The 18,221-nt window shown below is 34.0% G+C and overlaps 2 protein-coding genes and 3 long non-coding RNA genes across 7 annotated transcripts; 2 read left to right on the forward strand and 3 right to left on the reverse strand.

Moving 5' to 3' along the window:
• The first annotated feature begins 223 nt into the window (after positions 1–223).
• LOC104723921 (uncharacterized) lies at positions 224–1,276 on the forward strand. The gene is made up of 3 exons (XR_015570927.1): positions 224–504; positions 851–947; positions 1,046–1,276. It is a non-coding gene; the product is annotated as an uncharacterized LOC104723921 (long non-coding RNA).
• Positions 1,277–1,699: 423 nt separating this feature from the next.
• On the reverse strand, positions 1,700–2,192 carry LOC147934236 (uncharacterized). The gene is made up of 2 exons (XR_015570928.1): positions 2,055–2,192; positions 1,700–1,976 (listed from the first exon to the last, which is right to left on the reverse strand). It is a non-coding gene; the product is annotated as an uncharacterized LOC147934236 (long non-coding RNA).
• Positions 2,193–2,366: 174 nt separating this feature from the next.
• LOC147934237 (uncharacterized) lies at positions 2,367–3,038 on the reverse strand. The gene is made up of 2 exons (XR_015570929.1): positions 2,856–3,038; positions 2,367–2,754 (listed from the first exon to the last, which is right to left on the reverse strand). It is a non-coding gene; the product is annotated as an uncharacterized LOC147934237 (long non-coding RNA).
• A 2,810-nt stretch (positions 3,039–5,848) lies between these two features.
• On the reverse strand, positions 5,849–9,237 carry LOC104723920 (glycine--tRNA ligase, mitochondrial 1). Of its 3 annotated transcripts, none has more exons than XM_010442355.3 (9): positions 9,015–9,237; positions 8,336–8,548; positions 7,865–8,250; positions 7,469–7,781; positions 7,156–7,380; positions 6,967–7,026; positions 6,811–6,891; positions 6,305–6,710; positions 5,849–6,219 (listed from the first exon to the last, which is right to left on the reverse strand). In XM_010442355.3, exons 2-9 carry the CDS (start codon positions 8,540–8,542, stop codon positions 5,999–6,001), a joined length of 1,899 nt encoding a protein of 632 aa, XP_010440657.1. In that variant the 5' UTR covers positions 8,543–8,548; positions 9,015–9,237; the 3' UTR covers positions 5,849–5,998. The 3 variants fall into 3 exon arrangements, with proteins under 3 accessions (XP_010440657.1, XP_010440655.1, XP_087327757.1); XM_010442353.3 differs by having other exon boundaries at positions 8,336–8,632; positions 9,015–9,173; XM_087471631.1 differs by having other exon boundaries at positions 8,336–8,650; positions 9,015–9,173.
• Positions 9,238–9,506: 269 nt separating this feature from the next.
• Positions 9,507–12,199, forward strand: LOC104723919 (uncharacterized). The gene is made up of 4 exons (XM_087472554.1): positions 9,507–9,546; positions 10,935–11,028; positions 11,342–11,452; positions 11,824–12,199. Exons 1-4 carry the CDS (start codon positions 9,507–9,509, stop codon positions 11,930–11,932), a joined length of 354 nt encoding a protein of 117 aa, XP_087328680.1. The 3' UTR covers positions 11,933–12,199.
• The last annotated feature ends 6,022 nt before the right edge of the window (positions 12,200–18,221 follow it).

Here is an 18,221-nt window from a genome sequence, read left to right on the forward strand (position 1 = left end):
CAATTATAACGCCATGAACCTTATGACCTATTGCTTTATTGATTAAACGAATACCAACTTTCATAGTGTTGGACTTGTAGGTTTCTGTTTTCAACAATTTGTATTTAACTCAATTACTGACGGGTTTGAACAAATAACGGATTTGTAAAAACACTTACTACTTTTAGACATTGACTTTGTTTTTGCCTTAACTAACGAAACCCAATCTTAATTGGGCCTTGACTTGCTTCTGGCCCATCTAACCTCTTCCTTTCTTCGTTGACACTTTGTTCTTCTCTTCGTCTTCCTCTTCTTCGCTGATTCTTCTTCTTTCAATGATTTCTTCTGCAATTATTCTTACTAACTCTCTTCTTCCCATGCTTGATTCTCTTGCACATGATTGATCAAAGATGAGATTTCAACAGTTTCTACTCCGAGCAACCCCTTTTCCGGCACCTCTTATGCGGCCTGGATCTGGTGCTTCTCAATATAAGTCTCAGGCTAGCACTATTGTACGTGCTCAAGGTACTGCTTGAAATCCTAGCATACACAACCCTTGTTCGATTTTTATTTGTTATTGATCCTTCAATTTCATCTCTATTTCCCATTACTTTCTCCAATTCAAAGATTCAATTTTTAGCCTTTTTGTTTTCTACAGATTTGGAATATTTCTATATATATTTTTTTTTTAATTCATGGGTTTATTGTAGTTTTGCTGAATTAGATTTGTGGGTTTTGTTGTCTCACTGGAATTGTATGCGAGTATCTTCGTATTTGAAGAATTTTTGGCAACAAAGAACAAAAGTTTTTAAAACTTCGATATCCCTTTACAATCTGTTACTGAATCCGTAAATGTATTGTTAAATTATAGATATGAATGAGCAATTGAGGAAGAGAGGTTGTAATTTGCATAATATTTGAAGAGACCGTCATATTCCTTGGCCATAAAGAGATAGTCGAGTACGAAGGTTTGTTTACATATATATGTATGTAATCTAATCACTCGTATTGTTGTTTGGAGATATTCCATATATATAATTCTAATTTCACTTTTGGTGAGTTTCAGCGACCTTAGCAATTGAAAAAGAAACACAGACGAAGCTATTTTGTAGCTGAAACTCAGTATATGAATTCACATAAGTAAAAGAATTTCATAGTTAATAAGTTTGTAAATAGATTTATATGTTGCTATTGGCCCGTAAAATTACTTTTTTTTTTTTCACTGTGACGTCCTTGATTGATATTGAATAAAATTTGTATGCTCTTTAATGTAATGGCTACATGATGGTTGTTCCTATTTTCCACGCCATTTTTTCACCTTGTGCATTCAAAACCTCATAGGAAAGAATTTTGAGTTTTTTGCGTTCAGTTCAGCTATATTTTAATCTAGTAAATGCATTTGAAACATGAAAGTATACTATAGGATATGGTAAAACCAATGAACTCAGAAACTTGAGTTTTCAAACAATTTTCCTTGTTCACTGTAATTATACATATAATAATAATACTTTTAAGGTTTGATTCGTTTTACAGCCGGTCTGTTATACTGAAGTAAAAGATGGAAAAATCCGAAACAGGAGAGGAACCATCATCTCAACAGGTTAGTTCCTATTACTGTAATCGAATATTATTAGACTCATGTGGTTCATATTAGCTATATAGGCATAAGTAAGATGAAAAAACTGATGGTGAAACAATATTGAAAAACAAAGAAAAAGAGTGGGCAAATTATTCATCTGTTTATTTATGACATTGCATTACAAAATAAAACTCAACAAAGAAACCAAAGAATAGTCTTAGAAATGAAATTTAACGCAAGAAATCAAATAAAATAACCAAACTTCACCATCAAGACCTAAATCCAGATCACTCCTTCTCAACCTAACTCCCATCAGCGTTTTTGATTCACCCTTGTTTTTTGTCATCATCACATCATCTTTAGATGTGGAAGTACTTGACACATTAGTCTCTTGTAAATAAGTCAAGGCGAGTGAAACCTGATATTAGGCAAAATTCAATTGTTTAGCTTATAGACAATGACCAGATCACCAGAGAATATAAGATAGTATTAGAACCTGATCACCAGAGAAAATGGTAGTTGGTTTCACCATTTCAGCTGAATCATTAATGACTTCTTCTGCTAGAAGGCCATCCTTTAAAAGTACATTGGAAACCATGTAGGAGTCCTTACTCGAGAAATAGGTGAACATTTCTCAGAAAATAATAAAATTTTTTTTTATTATATATATTCATTATTTATTTATTTTTTATTATATATACCAATGAGGAAATGACACCTTTCTGTTTAGTAGAGAGAACCGTTTCTTCCAGTCCTCCAGCAAGTAACGATTTCTTCTGATTTCTTCTGATTTCTCTTCTCTCTCTTCTTTTTATTATTTTTTTAATAAAAGCAATCATGTGAGTAACCACCGATGTGGATGCCCTTACCATCCCACAAATTTTCTTTTTCAACACACACCAAGAAAAGATAGGTCTTTGCAATCAAATTATTGTAAATTTTTGATTAGGAACTTATTAAGAATATAAGATGTGATTAGGAACTTATTTCGATTATTTAAAAAGATAAAGCTTTAAATATAATAGTACCTCATCAAGTGATTCGGCCTTGGTCTTTGTGATCATCACATCATCTTTCTCATCACTCTCATCCTGATTGATTTTATCATTATGTTGCTTATTCTCCACTGTCCACGAACAATAACTCTCTGAAACTTGCTGAGTTGTTGTTTTAACAGTGGCATGAATCAGGGTTCCCTGGAAAGTACATATAAACAAACATATAAACTAATAACTAATGAAAAACGAATATGATAAATAAAACAAACTACTAATATAAGCTTACTGAAACATCTCACCAAATGATTTCTATGGTTTATTTGGAGTAAGTGGTGTACTGCTTCCAAGTATGAATGATTTTAACTTGAATTCTCCAGTTACTTTTGAATGGTTTGATGGACTTAAAATCTGTTATTGCAGGAAGCTCAGCCATTTTCGATTTCAGCCGTAAACAAAGGGAAGAAAGTACAAAGGTATTATATAATCCAGCCTTCATGAATAGCATGTATTTATAGCATTTCATGATTAAGTAGGTAATTAAATTTTTACTATATATATATTTTTTGATTTGAATCAGTTAAGGATAATATTTTCTTAGATTTCCTAATCGTTCGCAATGAATTGAGGAACAATACGTTTTGGTATGATATTAAAAATATTTTCAAATGATTGATATCTTTTTTATTTGCGAAATCAATTATTGATCGGTTTATTTTCTATTGTTAAGATTTTAATTAGCAGAAATTTAAAACGATAAAATTGTTAACTTTATTAGTTTCCTTTATTAGTTTCCTAAGTTACATGATCGATCAATATTTTTGTAATTAATTATGGGAGATGATTGAGTCCGATTAAATATTCAAGATTTTAACTGAATGATTTATTTTGAATTCGAATTTAAATATGGATAGTTTTTATATTGACTCTTATGTTAGGTAGGATTTCTGAGTAATGCTCCGTAATAATAGCTACGGTAGTGATTACTGGTAATGATCTTTGTATTTATTTCCTTAAAATGTTGATATTTATATTATTATAATTATTATTTTTGCTTACAGGTTTCTAAGAAGTCATTTCTAAGAAGTCATTGTTTGGAAACTCTTTTAATCCATCCACGATCCGAATAAGTTTAGCCCGGGTCATTAGGATTACCAGTTTGCCCTCAATTTAGTTTTTTCTTTGTTTTTCCTTTTTTTCAACGTGGGGGCATTGTATGGCATACTTGTTTTATTGCTTTTTTATTGTTTTTTATGGCATACTTGTTTTATTGTTTTTTTATCCCTAAGTGTGCTTCCCAATTAATAGTATAGATGTTCACTTACATACTTTCAGACATGAAATTTTGGATAATCTCCAATTGGTGTAGCTCGTACTTTCCAAGTACATCCTCGCACCCAACACTTTACAACTAATAGGTTTGGAGTTGACTTGAATTTATTGTAATCAAATTTCTGTACCACAGAAAGGATCTGCAATCTTGTCTCAAGATGCTCTTTCGTATCATAATATTGACCCACCGCTATATCCACAGAAGCTATTTCTAATTTCGCATATTCATCGATTTGAGTTCCTTCACTTACAAATGTTGATGAACCTCTCATTACAGGGGTTTTTTCTTCCTCTGCCTCTTCTTCATGCACCATACCATATGTTGCAAAATTTTCATCACCAGAATCTGTTCCATCAGAATCATCACAATAATCAAATCTGGATCCATCGTCATCTTCATCTGACTTCTTCAAATCTTCTTCATCCCTCTCAGCATTTCTACTACAATCAACAAAATCACCCTCAAATTCCTGTTTGGAATGAGTTGAAGCTTTGTCTTTCACTTCCACACATAGTCTAACCAAATCTGCTTTGGATTGCTCCAAAAAACTTTGAAATTGTCTACAATTCGCAACATACACTGGAGCTGTATCTTGAGGTAATTTCTGCATAATCTTTTTAGGAAACATGTAGCTCAATTCAACATTAGAACATCTCCTATCCAAAGCATAATCTTCATAGACCATTCCAATGAAATCCTCATAAAGCGTGTTACCATCAGCTGCTAACATTCGAGATCCTCTCTTGCTATCAACAGCAAACAACCATCTTCCTTTTCCAAACATCCATTTTCCACATACAAGAATAATCTTCTCCATCTTTAAAGAGTAGATGATTAACAAGATGCATTTGAAGAGGGGTTTGAAGAGTTGAACATTAGAATGATTAGAAGATGAATTCAAATAGAAATCAGGAGTTGAGACTATTGGAAGAAGATAGAGAAGGAACGAGATCGAGTGGAGGTAGATATCGACTAATTTTGATGAAAACGAGGAAAGGGGCAAAACCTGAATTGTACGGCTCAGATTCGTTAATCTAGATATTGGGCAACAAATCTGCGACATAACCATCAATAAATCTGTATGTATAAACAAATCTGCCACCACTATTTTCTGAATATAAGTCTACGATACCTACAAATAAGTCTGTAACAAAAAAATCTGCAGCTAAAAGGTTTGAACAAGTTTGTAGGATTAAGTCTGCCACCACTAAAAAGTTAGTTTTGTCAAGAATAAGTCGGTGATCAATTATATCAAACAAATCAGCGATCAGTAAAAGTAAGTCTGTGACAAAAATAAGTCTGGTGTAACATTGAATAAAACTGTGATCATTACGAGTCAATCTAGCAATTATCTTTCCTCGATACAACTCTGTAACTACTTGCAGACTTATAATAAGTCTGTAGTTAATGTAAATATATCTCTAGGTATATTACATAAAAAGTATGTACATTAAGTCTGTGGTTAGAACATAAATCTGTAAAACTGAACAATTCTGCAAAAACAAATCTGCCAGCCAAAGAAAATTTGTGGTATTGTCATAAGAGTTTGTAAGATATGTTTGTGGTAGACAAAAAATCTACGAAAACCTACAAATCTGCGACAACCTAATAAAAACTTTGTACATCAAATCTGTGGCAAAAACAAATCTGTCACAGAATTGTTGAAAAATCTGTGGAATAAATAAATATGTATAACAAATCTGCAAAAAACTATATCTTCGATAACTATGCAATAAAATCTGTGACAGATTTTACTTACAGAATTATTTGAAATTCAGGTTTTTCCGTAAATAACAGAAACTTATGCCACTGTCATCAAAATTTTAATGGCATTTCCGTAATAATTTTTTTACAACAAAACGTATACAGGATATGGGTCATTCTAATTATTTTCCCTTACTTAATAGTCTTTACTTTTTCTTTTTGTTTTTTGGAAATGCAAAAATTGTTGGCTCGTGGTTATTTTAACGAAAATGATTTCATCCAAAATATTTTTCAATGTACCAAAACAAAGAAAAGAAGATCTGTATCTTCTTAGTAGAACGCCCAATGGTGCGTTACGAAAGTGACGTGTAGAAACCACAAATGTGATATGCATTACATTGACCAAAATCATTCAGAAGAGTGGTGCGGGAAGCTTGCCCAGACGTCTTGCCACGTCATCTTCCCCTCTGCGACTGAGCTCAAGACGGAAGCTGCCTCCTTCAAGCTGACTCGGACTTGATCTTTGCTGTCTCTTTCTCTGATTGTCACCGATGTATCCGAGTCCACAGTAATTGCAAATGGCACTCCAAGCTCATCGCTTCTCGCATATCTCTTCCCTATCGATGTACCTGTTCACATACACAAAAAAAAATTTCACTCGTTTTGCTCCGTTTCAAAATGCTAACAACTTCCAACTTTCAATTTGTTACGTACCAGTCATGTCAATCTTGTGACTGATGCGAATAGAAGTAAGGCTCTCGGAAATGACTTTGGCTCCTTCCTCGAATTGTTGGTTCTGTACAAGCGGGAAAACCATGCACTTCATGGGAGCAACAAGAGGAGAAAAGCTCAACAAGCCCAACTGCTCATCCCCTGCTTTGCCTGGCCTTGTGCTGAAAGAGTGCTCGCTAAGACAATACATAATCCGACCAATCCCAAACGATGGTTCAATCACTGACGGTGTGAAAACCCTCTGGTGCACTTTCGTCCTCTCCTTTGAGATTGACACCATGTTCTTTTTGATGGTCACGTTTTTCCCGAGGGTACACACGTAAAACTCCACTTCCCCTTTGGATTCCAGGGTTGCCTTCATCGCCATAGCTTCTTGTTCCTTCATCGCCTAAACAAAACAATACGCCAAGCATGTTCTTTATTATAAACCATCACCATGGGACAAAGAAACCTATTCAGTAAAACAATACACTTCAGTGTCAGTCTACCTCCAAAGATTCAACCACTTTCTTATGATCTCCCTTGAATGCAATACCCAAATCTTTCTTCACAGGAGTAATCACAAGTTGCTGAAACAAAAGGAGGAGAACCATATTAAGGACAAGTTGTAAAGACAGAGATGATGAAAATGTAGACTAGAATACCTCTACTTCTTTAGGTTCTGCAAATTTCTCTTCAGCCACAAGAGCAACGCCACTTTTTTCCTGCCATATTTACAACAGAAGGATCTACTTTAGTAAACTTAAAATAGGAATGCAATATGGGATTTGAATTATGTAGCTGTCAAACGAAATGATGAGAAGCAGAGATAAAAAGAAAGTTAAGTTTCTTACAGAGTGAGCCTGTAAGTCGTATGCAGACCTATCTGCAATCCCAACACATTCAATCCACCCATATGAAGCCTCAATTTCAGCATCCCAGCAATCTGCTGCATAGTGGGCCATTTCATTTGCTAGATGCTGGCGGAAACGCAGCCGGTTCTTGTCTATGCCAATCTTGGTAAGGAAAAGATAAACTCTCCCAATGAAGTATCCTAGAGTTTCGTTGTTAATAGTTCCCTGTTCGTAATACATATTACAGTTAGAAAAAAAAATTTGTTAAAAAAAGAAAAAGAGGTCTATCTGTGCGAGTGAAATGAGTACTGACCTTGGCAACAGCTTCCCCAAGGCAGATCTTTTTAGCAGATTGGCCAGAGAGTTGGGCCTCTCTTGGAAACATAAGGAATTCCAATTCTGCTACATTAGAGAATTTAGGATGTGACTTATTCTCAGGGTCGACAAAGTGCTCAATTTCTGCCAGAGTGAATTCACGAACTCTAAGAGGCCCTTGACGTGGAGATATCTCGTTCCTGAAGGCTTGACCGACTTGAGCCGCGGCAAAGGGAAGTTTCTTTCCATTGTAGTAATACAAGTCTCTGAAGTTGACAAAAATGCCTTGTGCCGTTTCAGGACGCATGTAACTGAAACACATAAGAAAAACAAACTTGATGAGGAATAAAATCTGAGGAACGAAACTAAGCTCAGGACAAGACAAAATACTCACCCAGGACTCTGACCAGATGGGCCAATGGATGTTTGAAACATCAGGTTGAATGGGTAAGGATCAGAAAGAGGATTCTTAGTGTGGGGAGCAGTGATCCCATACTCTTTAATCTTCAAACCAAGCTCTTGACATGAAAGATCTTCCAAGAGAGCAAGAACATTCTTCAGTTCAGAAGCTTGCTCAGCAGAGATGGTAAGATGATCTTTCTCGAGCTTGTCGTTGCAATAATCCCTGAGCAAGTGGTCAGCGCGGAAACAGGTTCCAGTTTTGTCATCCTTAACCATAAGATCAGTAAACTTGTCAACATGCCCTGAAGCCTTGAGAACAGCCTCAGGTGTGACACTGGGGCATTCAATTTCGAGCATATGCTCCTCATAAACGAAGTGCTGTAAAAGAAACAAACATAAGAAAAACCAAAATCAAAGTAAAAATATAAGTAAGTGAATAAATGAATGAATGATGCTTACTTACTTCACGCCAAAATTTGAGGATATTATTCTTAAGAGCGAAGCCAGGAGGACCATAATCGTAAAAACCAGAGACACCACCGTAAATCTTGAAAGAAGGGAGGTAGAAAGAACGCCGCAGGAGAGTGTTCCACAAGGTTTGTCGGAAAGCTTCACGGTCGTTTCCGGAGCTGAGCTGAGCCGGTTGTTGTTGTTCGGTAGGAGCGTCCATTGGAATCTGGATCGGAGCCAAGGGTATGTGAACAACCGAGCGGGTTTGGAATCGACCATTAAACATTTTGAAAGAGACTTTCATCAATGACTGAAAGAAAGCTGCTTGCTAAGTAAATGATCCAAGTAACAAAACGCAATCCAGATTAACTTGGTGGTGACACAATACTACACACAGTTATGATGACACAATAAATAACTGCTCAAACTTGATTCTCTAGTCCCATATTGGAATCAACACACTACCCAATCAATAATTCGAGACCAAACCAAATCAGCAAACACAAATCGAGACATGCAAAAATATATATAATTTTTTTCCAACTCCAAACAAACACCAAATGAGCTAGAGATGATTATTTATAGCTATAGATGATTGTATTGTTCCCTAAACCAGAAACGAAAGATTAAAAGAAAAGAAAGACAACCCAACTCTCGTTATCAATCAATCTCACAGTTTGACGGGCACAAACCTGGTTGCAACTAAAAGATTCGACACTCGATGAACAGGCTCAATCAATCAGGAACAAGCGAGACGATTTCAACGGCGGCTTTGATGAACCAGAGAGAATCGTGTAAAAAAGATAAGAGGAATCGAAATTTGGGGTTTAGGGTTGTGTAGGTTTGTTTGTGATTTTCCAAAAATAATAAGGCTACTTTTGTAATTGTGTAACTTTTTAAAAGAAACCAAACACCGCATTTTCAAATCTAATCGCTAAAAAAACTAGCAATCTAAAATTTCGATCGCTGCTGGTCACTGTGACTGATAACGTGCACTAGTGGTAGTTGCGTGATAGATAACGTGCACTAGTGGTATAAACACGGACAATTTGAATGGTTTGACAGTTGACACTAAGGTAAGAGAATACACAATTTGAATGGTCTTGTGATGTTCAATTGACGGATTATGGTGGAAATATGGTAAGAGTTTTATGGCACAAGCATGATCGATCTTAGCTATTATCATGGAAGGGTTATTTGGTGTGCGGAGATTGCGTTTGAAAGGTGAAATAGTATAGTGAAGAGATTTCGGGGAAGGTCGAGTCGAGTGGGTTCGTTCGATCATGTCTCATGTTTTCAGCTGGTTTTTCTCATTTGTAAACCACTACTCGGCATTTCGAACTTTCTTGAGGTTTGTAATGCTTAGCTTTCTGCTGAGCCAACGACTACTAAAATGCACTTGAAAACATTATTTCGGTTGACAATTTTGGGTTTACTAGATAGATTCTTAGGAAAAGATAAAGAAATCACGCTACATATTTAAAGAGTTGAATATTGTTCTGTCATATTAGATAACTCAAATTGGACTTCTTGATGGATGGTTTAATAAGACCAAAAGAAGACTTTGTTGTTTCTGTATGAAGACTGAAGACTGAATATGTAGTTTCTTTGTAATTCTTGCTTGTATATATATAGCAGGTGTGGTGTCTTGCTTCTTCTCTCTTATCCAATTATGAAATGATATATGTAAACTCCTTCTCTTTCTTTTGGTCGGGTTGGTAACTTTACCAACGGCTTGTTTCCTTCAATCAAAGCAAAGTTATCACCACTTATTACTTTAATAAGATATGAACCAGATCGAGAGCGTCTAGCCAGTAGTTTGGTGGACTACGTCGTCCATTTAATTTCTTTTATCAGGTCTAGAATACTGACCCGCGCAGTAAGCCATCTGTTAACTGTGAAAATTTGTAAGCATATTTACATTTCTTTATAAACTAGATGAGTATCCGCGCACTATGAACAATTATATTTTTATATATTGAATTCATATTGAATTCAAAAAAATTATGAAATATCATATTTTAATATCTTGGAATTAATTTATTTTATATATTGAATTCAGTTTAGACTGGAAGAATTGTTTTTATGCCAAAATTAAGAAATTTCATATTTTATATCTTTAAATTATTTATAATAAATGAATTGATTTTTTGATGTAAAACTTGTGAAATTAATTTATATGGTAATTATATAACTACTACAAAGTTATTAAAAATGATAAGATTTTGTTTTTAGTATAAAACTATATTTAAATTTAGTGAATATTAAAAATAGTGTATTTAAATTTGATTGTAATAATATATGTCAAAAGAATATAGTGCCACTAGAGCATGACTTTGAAAAAATTTTATTTTATCATATAAAATTTTGTCATTACTCACAGAATATGACGAAATATAACAACAACGCAAAATATAAATATAAATATATATATATATATATATATATATATATATATATTGTAAATAAAATAGTTTCCTCCAAGCGATTATTAATAAAACAAAAACTGTTGACCGAATGAGAGAATTTAAAAAAAAAACAAAAAACAAACAAATTGAGAAAGAAAAACAAAATTCATTCCTCTCTCACTCTCTCTCTTTATCTATAAAAAGTTCATTCCACTTCCTTTTTGCTTCGTATCATCATCATCATCTCCTCACACTTGGATTTAGCCAATTCCAAATCATACTCTCTTTTTCTCTACAGGTAACAAAAAATCTTCTTTAAATCTCTGATTTTTGTTTTCAATTTTTAGAGAATTGCTATATTTATTTAATGCTGCTTATATATTATATTAGATCATAATTCATAAACAACTTGGCATGTTCAATTTGGTGGATTATGTTACCAGGGATCTTTGTTTCCTCTGTGTCTGTTCATCGACAATGGCACATATCCTTTTTCTTGATCTCTTTCATTTATTAAGATTTCTTTGCTTTACCTTTTTTTTTAATTGTTTAGGTTTCTTTATTTTATTTTTCTGTGATATTATATACTATTTGTTTGGCTTTAATTGAAGCAAACGTGGAAACCAAAGAGAACGTGATCGTGAAAGAGCTCAAGCAAGAGGTAATCATAAGCCTAAGCAACCTAAGAACGATGGATTAACTCCTGAACAACGTCGTGAAAGGTAACTTAGAAGAAGGAGAACACACTGATTAGGTTGTGGAATCTTGAGCTAAACCGGAACTGGTTCTGATTTGAAAACTTGATGTTTAGATTCAATTATATTTGTGAGTGTGAGGTGGGGATTGATGTTAGATTAGATTCATTTCTGATGTTTGTGTTGGTTAATTGAATGCATAAACCACAACATAAGCTGTGTGACATAATAAATTTATGTGGGAGCTGTTTGAAGTTGTTGATGCCTAAATATTTAAGATGAGCTAATTAGACTTTGTTTTGTACAGTTGATTAGAGATGTAAAGTTGGTAATGTTGTTAGATAGATTGGATAATTGTTGGTTATTTATTTTTTATTTTATTTTTTCTTGTGGTGTAGAGACGCAAGATCATTGCAAGAGAAGGCAGCTACAAAGGCAGGACAATCAATGGGGGGAGGAGGGAACCATGACCATGCCCTTCGCGTTGGTGGTAAAATTAAGAAATAAGATGATGGCCATGCAGTAGTAGTAGTAGGGGTTTATGCGATTTTGTAATTGTATGTTATTTATTGGTTGATCATCTGAATTAATTATATATCGCGGATGGGGGAGGTTTTCAAGAGTTGTGTTCAAGTGTGATTCTGGTCTTGGTTTATGAACTTTTTGCTACACGTCTTATTCCAATGGAATGTGTATGTGTTGATGTATCGTTCTTTTGTTTTCGAATTTTCCGGTATTAATATGCTTTGGGTTGTTCCCAATTCTTGGTTTCTACTTCCTATGGTGCAAGTTGTGCATATCCTGGTATAGTGATGTGTTTTTTTGTTCCACTTTCTTGTATTTTTCTTCTTCAATAGAGCCAAAGCTATTTGGAAATGCAAAAAAATAGAATGACCATGGTATTATGGTTTACGGTATAGATCGTATACCATATCAGAAAACATAGACCATATTTTTAAAAAGTTTATATATAACCAAAAAAAAAAGTTATAGCGGAAGTACTATTATAAACCTACGATGGTCTCCATGACTCATTTTTCTATCTCTCGCAACTGGTCCCACGTCTAATTATCATATTGTAAATAGTGAACATACTTAAAACTGAATATCTTTAAGAAAACGTACTAAAACTACATTTACCTCTTATATTTGTTACTTTTAATTTATGGTATAGAATTTATTTTCTGTCCTATCTTTTAACAGAAAGTAGTTGCCCACCACTTCTACTATAAATGTACCTTTGTTTATATTTATATATACACTAGCATTTACGCACAAGAGTTAGATTAAGGTATATTTAGGGTTTTTGTGTATATTATCTTTTGGTTATGTAAATTAATCTTTGCGTCTGTTTTTGTAGTTCATTTATTTGCTTATATTGTTTTGTTGTATATTTTTTTAGGTTTTGAAGTAAGTATAATTTAGTGCGCTATTTATTTTTCAAAAACAGGGATCATCATGTGTGTTTTTAATGTTTTTTAAAACTTTTAATCAGAAGTTAACATTGTGTAGTAAAAGTTGTTGTTTAGCTGTAGTTGTTAGTTGTGCTTAAATTCTAATTATTTGTCATTTTGTGGTTGGATTGTTATTTGGTTTTTTATATGTGATTGTGGATTAGAGTTTTAATTATTTCATATGTACTTAGTAAACTGTGGGAGTAGTTTTTTGTTAATGTTTTAGTGTTTGGAGTGAAAAAGGTTGTGGATTTTATTAAGAAAAGTAAATAAAATCAATAACTTACATTTCTGTTTTCTTTAATATTATTTTATGTTTCAGCCGTTGGGCCCAATTTCTCTATAAGGCTTAAAATGTGTAGGTCTATTGGGTCATTACTGGTATGTTATTGAGTTGGGAATGGATTAGTTTTCTTTGAAAATATATATGATGTCCTCGTGAACGGATAGAAGAGGAGTAATGTTTGCGATCTAGAGGATAGTATGAGTATTGAATCTATTACTTTGATGCTCATAATCCTTTTTTCAGTCATCCCTTTCATCGATCCATAATTTTTATTTTATTTTGTTTGCGTATTTGGATGATTTCCTGCTCGCTTCACATCTGTAGGGGATATATGGTTATCCCCTGTTGATTTCGTAAACGTAAGTGTTAATTGGTGTGCAAATTTGTTTATATGAAAATGTGTTGTCTTCCTTTGATTTCCTAATTAAGTTGTGAGTTGTTTATGTGTTCTTAGTTGTAATTTTTTTTCGTTTGTCACCTGAGTGAGTGTTTGGATTCTATGTGAGTTGTGTTTTGGGAAAAAATAATTTTCGTGTTTATGTTGCTGTTATTTTATACAGTCCGGGTTATTTTTTTTTGGCTGAGTTTTCATTTTCATAAAATTTATTGCGACGTTATCTAATTGTGGCACTAGTATTTCTGAATCTCTTTCCAGCATTGATCACCCTTCGCTTTGTTTTGTTTTCAGCCTAGCTTCTCGAGCCAAATTTTTTCCTTCCGCTGCGTCACCCCTGCACAACTTCACAATTCCGTAAAGGTAAATACCGTTGTCGTAACTACCTTATGATGCTTTCTTCAAGTGTTCCAAACCTGTCGCTGTGTTGTTGTTTAAAATATTCTTGGAACCCTTTGATGTAGTGGGCCTGGATATTTCCACTTGCAATGCACTTTTCCATGAGGTCTTGGTATTTCGTTAGTGCTTCTAGTGGATTCATGGCTAGGGACCTTAAGTTGATATTCTTGTAAACTCGGTAATCTTGGGCTGCCTTGGCTAGATGTGGTGATGCTTGCATAACATGTCTCACAGTTGTGGTGAAAGCAGAGCAACTCGAGAGATTATGTCGCACAGAACGTTGTTTGGTAGTTCTTCCAGAGAGTAGGGTGTGTTTCGTAGCATTTTTTGTAAGTTGTGTGTGATTTTTATGTTCAGACTTTTTCCTAGTATTATTTATAGGCTGGACGTATGTTGCAGTTACGTTTGTGTGTGTTGTAATATTTACATTTAGCCTCCCATTTCTTTCTTTTCATTGTCCCTTTCTTATTGATGTCGTAATAAGTTTTGTTGTTTCCTTTTTAATCATTAATTTAGGTCATAATTGTGTGTGTAATTTGACTGAGTGGGGTTTGGTATTAAATTTGTAGTCCTTTAATTTTCTCACCGTTTTAAAATTGTGAACAATTAGAAGTTTGTTTTTCAAAGTATAATTGTAACACATGTGGCCTACAGGTGAAATCCACTTTGTCTGGATATTATGCTTTCTAGAATACTATTTGTTATGTATATCTATGATAATATAGGTGGGGCTGACGGTCTATTTTCCCACGAGAACTATCATATCGAGCTAGATAGAGCCCAATCTTTAACCGCGATCTATATATCTCTCAAAAAAAATTTGAAACCTATTTACCCATGAATCAAAAGTTCAAAACCTTAATCTCCCTAAAATAATAGTTTTCATCTAATTACCCGTAAACATTGGTTTTGTTTGGTTTATTATTTGCATAACCAATTTACAAAGTCACAAAACCGGATTTAACATAATCTAAACCAATCAAACGAATTTGAACCGGATCAAGTTTTTTTTTTAACTATAAAGTATAAACGATCAAAAAAAATTTAATAATATTTGAAAAAAAAAAGAATTCTTCTTCGTTGTCTTCACCAATCACCACCATGAAAGCTTTAGAGATTTTATGTCCTTTAGCTCAAATAAAATCAATTTCCCAGAGAATTTGAAGAATTTAGATCTATAAAACATGTCTCTTCCATTCCATTGTGTGTTTTATTCTTCGATAATCGGCTTGAACCGGAATCTAGATTTAGGGTTTGTTCCTAAATTACAGACAAACTTGCAGAACCATTGTTAATTCGTGAAGCAAGCTAACACCATTCTCCAGAAACGTCTGAGCTCTGCCAACACTTGAAGGGAATATTTAGATTTCAGTTTTGGTTCCCGATGCTCGGTTTGAACTTTGAAATCTTCTGGCCGTGTTTGAGATGTTCACAACTCTGTGTATTCGATTCACAATCATATTTTTTTCCAAATTCAGGAATTCTCACAAGGTTACAAGCCAATGGTAACGTGAGTTCGTGCTTAATTAGTCAATTCACTTGTGTTCGTGCTTAATACATATTCTAAATTGAGAAAACAAAATCCCAAGAAATAAAAAAAGATTGATTTTGGTTTATTGATGTTTATTTTTGGAGATAGATGGTTTAGTTTCTGGTTTAGAGCTTAAACCAATATAACCCAGATATATGGAGATTAAGGTTTTGAACTTTTGATTCATGTGTAAATAGGTTTCAAATTTTTTTTTGAGAGATATATAGATCGCGGTTAAAGATAGGGCTCTATCTAGCTCGATATTACTTATTAACTTTTCGAATTGTTATTAACATTATTAGACATCATTTTAAGTATTAGTCTGTTTGTTGTCCGTTTATTATCCATTTTTTTCTTTGGAAGTCTGTCCTCTCTGTATTTTAAAATTTTTTATTTTTCAACTCTGTCCCCTCTTATTCATCCCGTTAGTTTATGTGTGTTTGGAGTCTTATTTTTCGTGGTTTTATAATTAAAGTTATGAGTTTCTTATTTGTAGGAGCTATGAGTTTTACAATTCCAACTTGAACTTGGAGTTTTGAACCTTTTTAGAACTTGAGAGCCATTTTGAACTTGAGAAGGACTTAAATATTGTAATTATCACAAAAAGTTGACAAAAATGGCTGACAAAAAGAAAAGACGATATAGCGAACAATGTGTCTTAGACAAATGACAAAAATTGAAATGGAGGACAGTTTGATTGATTCTAGAGACTCACTCATTGCACCAATAAGATTAATGAAATACAATAAGCGTTTGTCAACTGTGCAAAAGAGAAATATCAAAAAACTTAACTAAATCTTTCAACGCCTTTTCCTCTTCTTCTGCTTTTGATGCATGTTCTCGTTCATCTAAATTACTCTCCATTTGCTGATTTTCGTTCTCATCTAAAATGTTCTCCATTTCCAGATTCTTCTTCTCATCTTGCCGCCTCCTCTTTCTTGAAAGCAGATTCTTCTTCTTTTCTAAACTATTCGGCATTTGCATATTCCCTTTCTCATTTGAGCTATTCTGTATCTGCTGATTCTTGTTCTCATCTAAACTGTTCTGCAGTTGTGGATTCTTCTTCTCATCTAAACTGTTCTCCATTTCCAGATTCTTCTTCTCATCTACACTGTTCTGCGTTTGTGGATTCTTGCTCTCATCTAAACTTTGCCGCTTCCTCTTTTCTGAATTCTTCTTCTTTTCTAAAGTTCTCTGATCTTCCGATTCACATCTATATAATTAGCTCCAGCTATAGAATCTACAAGGTCAGTGATTAATTTTAGGGATTTCACAAATCTGTATGGATCTGGATCATCTTCTTTGCCTAACAACTCTATTAACTTTATAACCTAAGAGATGACACCAAAAGTAGTGATATATACTCATAAGAAGATATGTTCTCGATCAAAGCGAACATTCACAAGAGATAAAAATGATTTACCTCTCTTTCTAAATCGGGAACACTGTATATAAGGAATTTGTAGATGCCATGTTTGACGATGACACTAGAGAACCTATTGTTACGTGTATTTCAATTCGCAACAACTCCAATTCGTTAGGTTCGAGCTTAGGGTGAGCGAGGTATATATGATTCATGAGGGCGAGAGAAAGAGCAGGCTTGCCAGCAAAGTTAAGCCGCTGAAGTAAAAGTGAATGAGAAATGTTGTACGTCAGCGCTTCTCTCAGAAGATTTTTGTTCTTGAAACTGTAGTTTAAGATCTTCTCCACAGCTCCCACTGAATCTAAACTTTCATGCATTTGCAGATTACTTATGACAAGACTCATTAGAAATAAGTCAAAGTTACGTAGAAGCATATGGGTGACATTGATCGACCCTTGCATGACACAACTCTAGAGAAGATCTTGAAATTAGATACAGTTGAAAACATCGAATAATTGAAAAGTCTATCGAGATGGATACAACCTTCTCATCAATGAGTAGGAAGTCAACGCCCATGAGTTGACCTCCTTTTTTGACGTTGTGGGCAGGGCAGTGAGGAAGCATTCTTCCGACGATCTGTTGGTGAAGACGACCAGATTTGAGATTTTCGAATGAAACGACAGTGAAAGCCATGTTAGTTAGGAGAAATTTCAGAGACAAAGCAAATTATAAAAAGCAGAAAATTGGAGGAGATGACATTATATAGGACTTAAACTAACGCCAATTTAAGAAATAGTTGTGGGTTTTGAATTCAAAGAGAGAGCATTGAACGGCTTCAATTACCGTTATAGAGGAAGACGTTACACTGGAGATGGAAGACAGGGAAGACAGTGAAAAGGTGTGGAGGGACGCTTCAGTTCGCCTAACGGGGGCGGCAGAGTTGAGTTATGTGGAGAGGGTTTTAATTTCGCTGGCAAACAAAAAAGGTCTAGATTGGACTTTTAAAGAGATATGGGCCAAACAAATAGGAAGTGCTTAGTGGGTAATGTCCAAAATTAAGAAACAAATAGGAACTGGTTAGTGGGCAATGTCAAAAATTTGGCCTCATTAGCCACAAGGAATGGCTGACGTGGCAGCACCAGGATTGAGTAAAGATAACTTTATATATATAGATTTTCGGAGACATTTATAAAATAAATCCTCAAGTTGGCACTTACTTACAGCCGCATACTATTGACATTAAATAATTAATTTAATAAACAAATTAACTCTACTTATATTTGATTTTTTTATAGAAACTAATTGTTTTAAAAGGTAACAAACATAATTGTAAATGTATACAAATTTTATTTCTTTATTTTATAAGGAG

Source organism: Camelina sativa, chromosome 11 (genome assembly GCF_030686135.1).
Source record: "Camelina sativa cultivar CO46 ecotype springtype chromosome 11, ASM3068613v1".
NCBI lineage: Eukaryota > Viridiplantae > Streptophyta > Magnoliopsida > Brassicales > Brassicaceae > Camelina > Camelina sativa.

What these genes read in the sequence shown, in the direction of transcription:
- LOC104723920 (XM_010442353.3), bottom strand. Translation starts at nt 8,626, where the DNA reads ATGAAAGTCTCTTTCAAAATGTTTAATGGTCGATTCCAAACCCGCTCG. An exon ending in TTGGGGAAGCTGTTGCCAAG is followed by an intron (nt 7,381 to 7,468) that starts GTCAGTACTCAT and finishes TATTACGAACAG; the next exon opens with GGAACTATTAACAACGAAAC. An exon ending in AAGTGGTTGAATCTTTGGAG is followed by an intron (nt 6,711 to 6,810) that starts GTAGACTGACAC and finishes TGTTTTGTTTAG; the next exon opens with GCGATGAAGGAACAAGAAGC.
- LOC104723919 (XM_087472554.1), top strand. Translation starts at nt 9,507, where the DNA reads ATGGAAGGGTTATTTGGTGTGCGGAGATTGCGTTTGAAAG. An exon ending in TACTCTCTTTTTCTCTACAG is followed by an intron (nt 11,029 to 11,341) that starts GTAACAAAAAAT and finishes CTTTAATTGAAG; the next exon opens with CAAACGTGGAAACCAAAGAG. An exon ending in CCTGAACAACGTCGTGAAAG is followed by an intron (nt 11,453 to 11,823) that starts GTAACTTAGAAG and finishes CTTGTGGTGTAG; the next exon opens with AGACGCAAGATCATTGCAAG.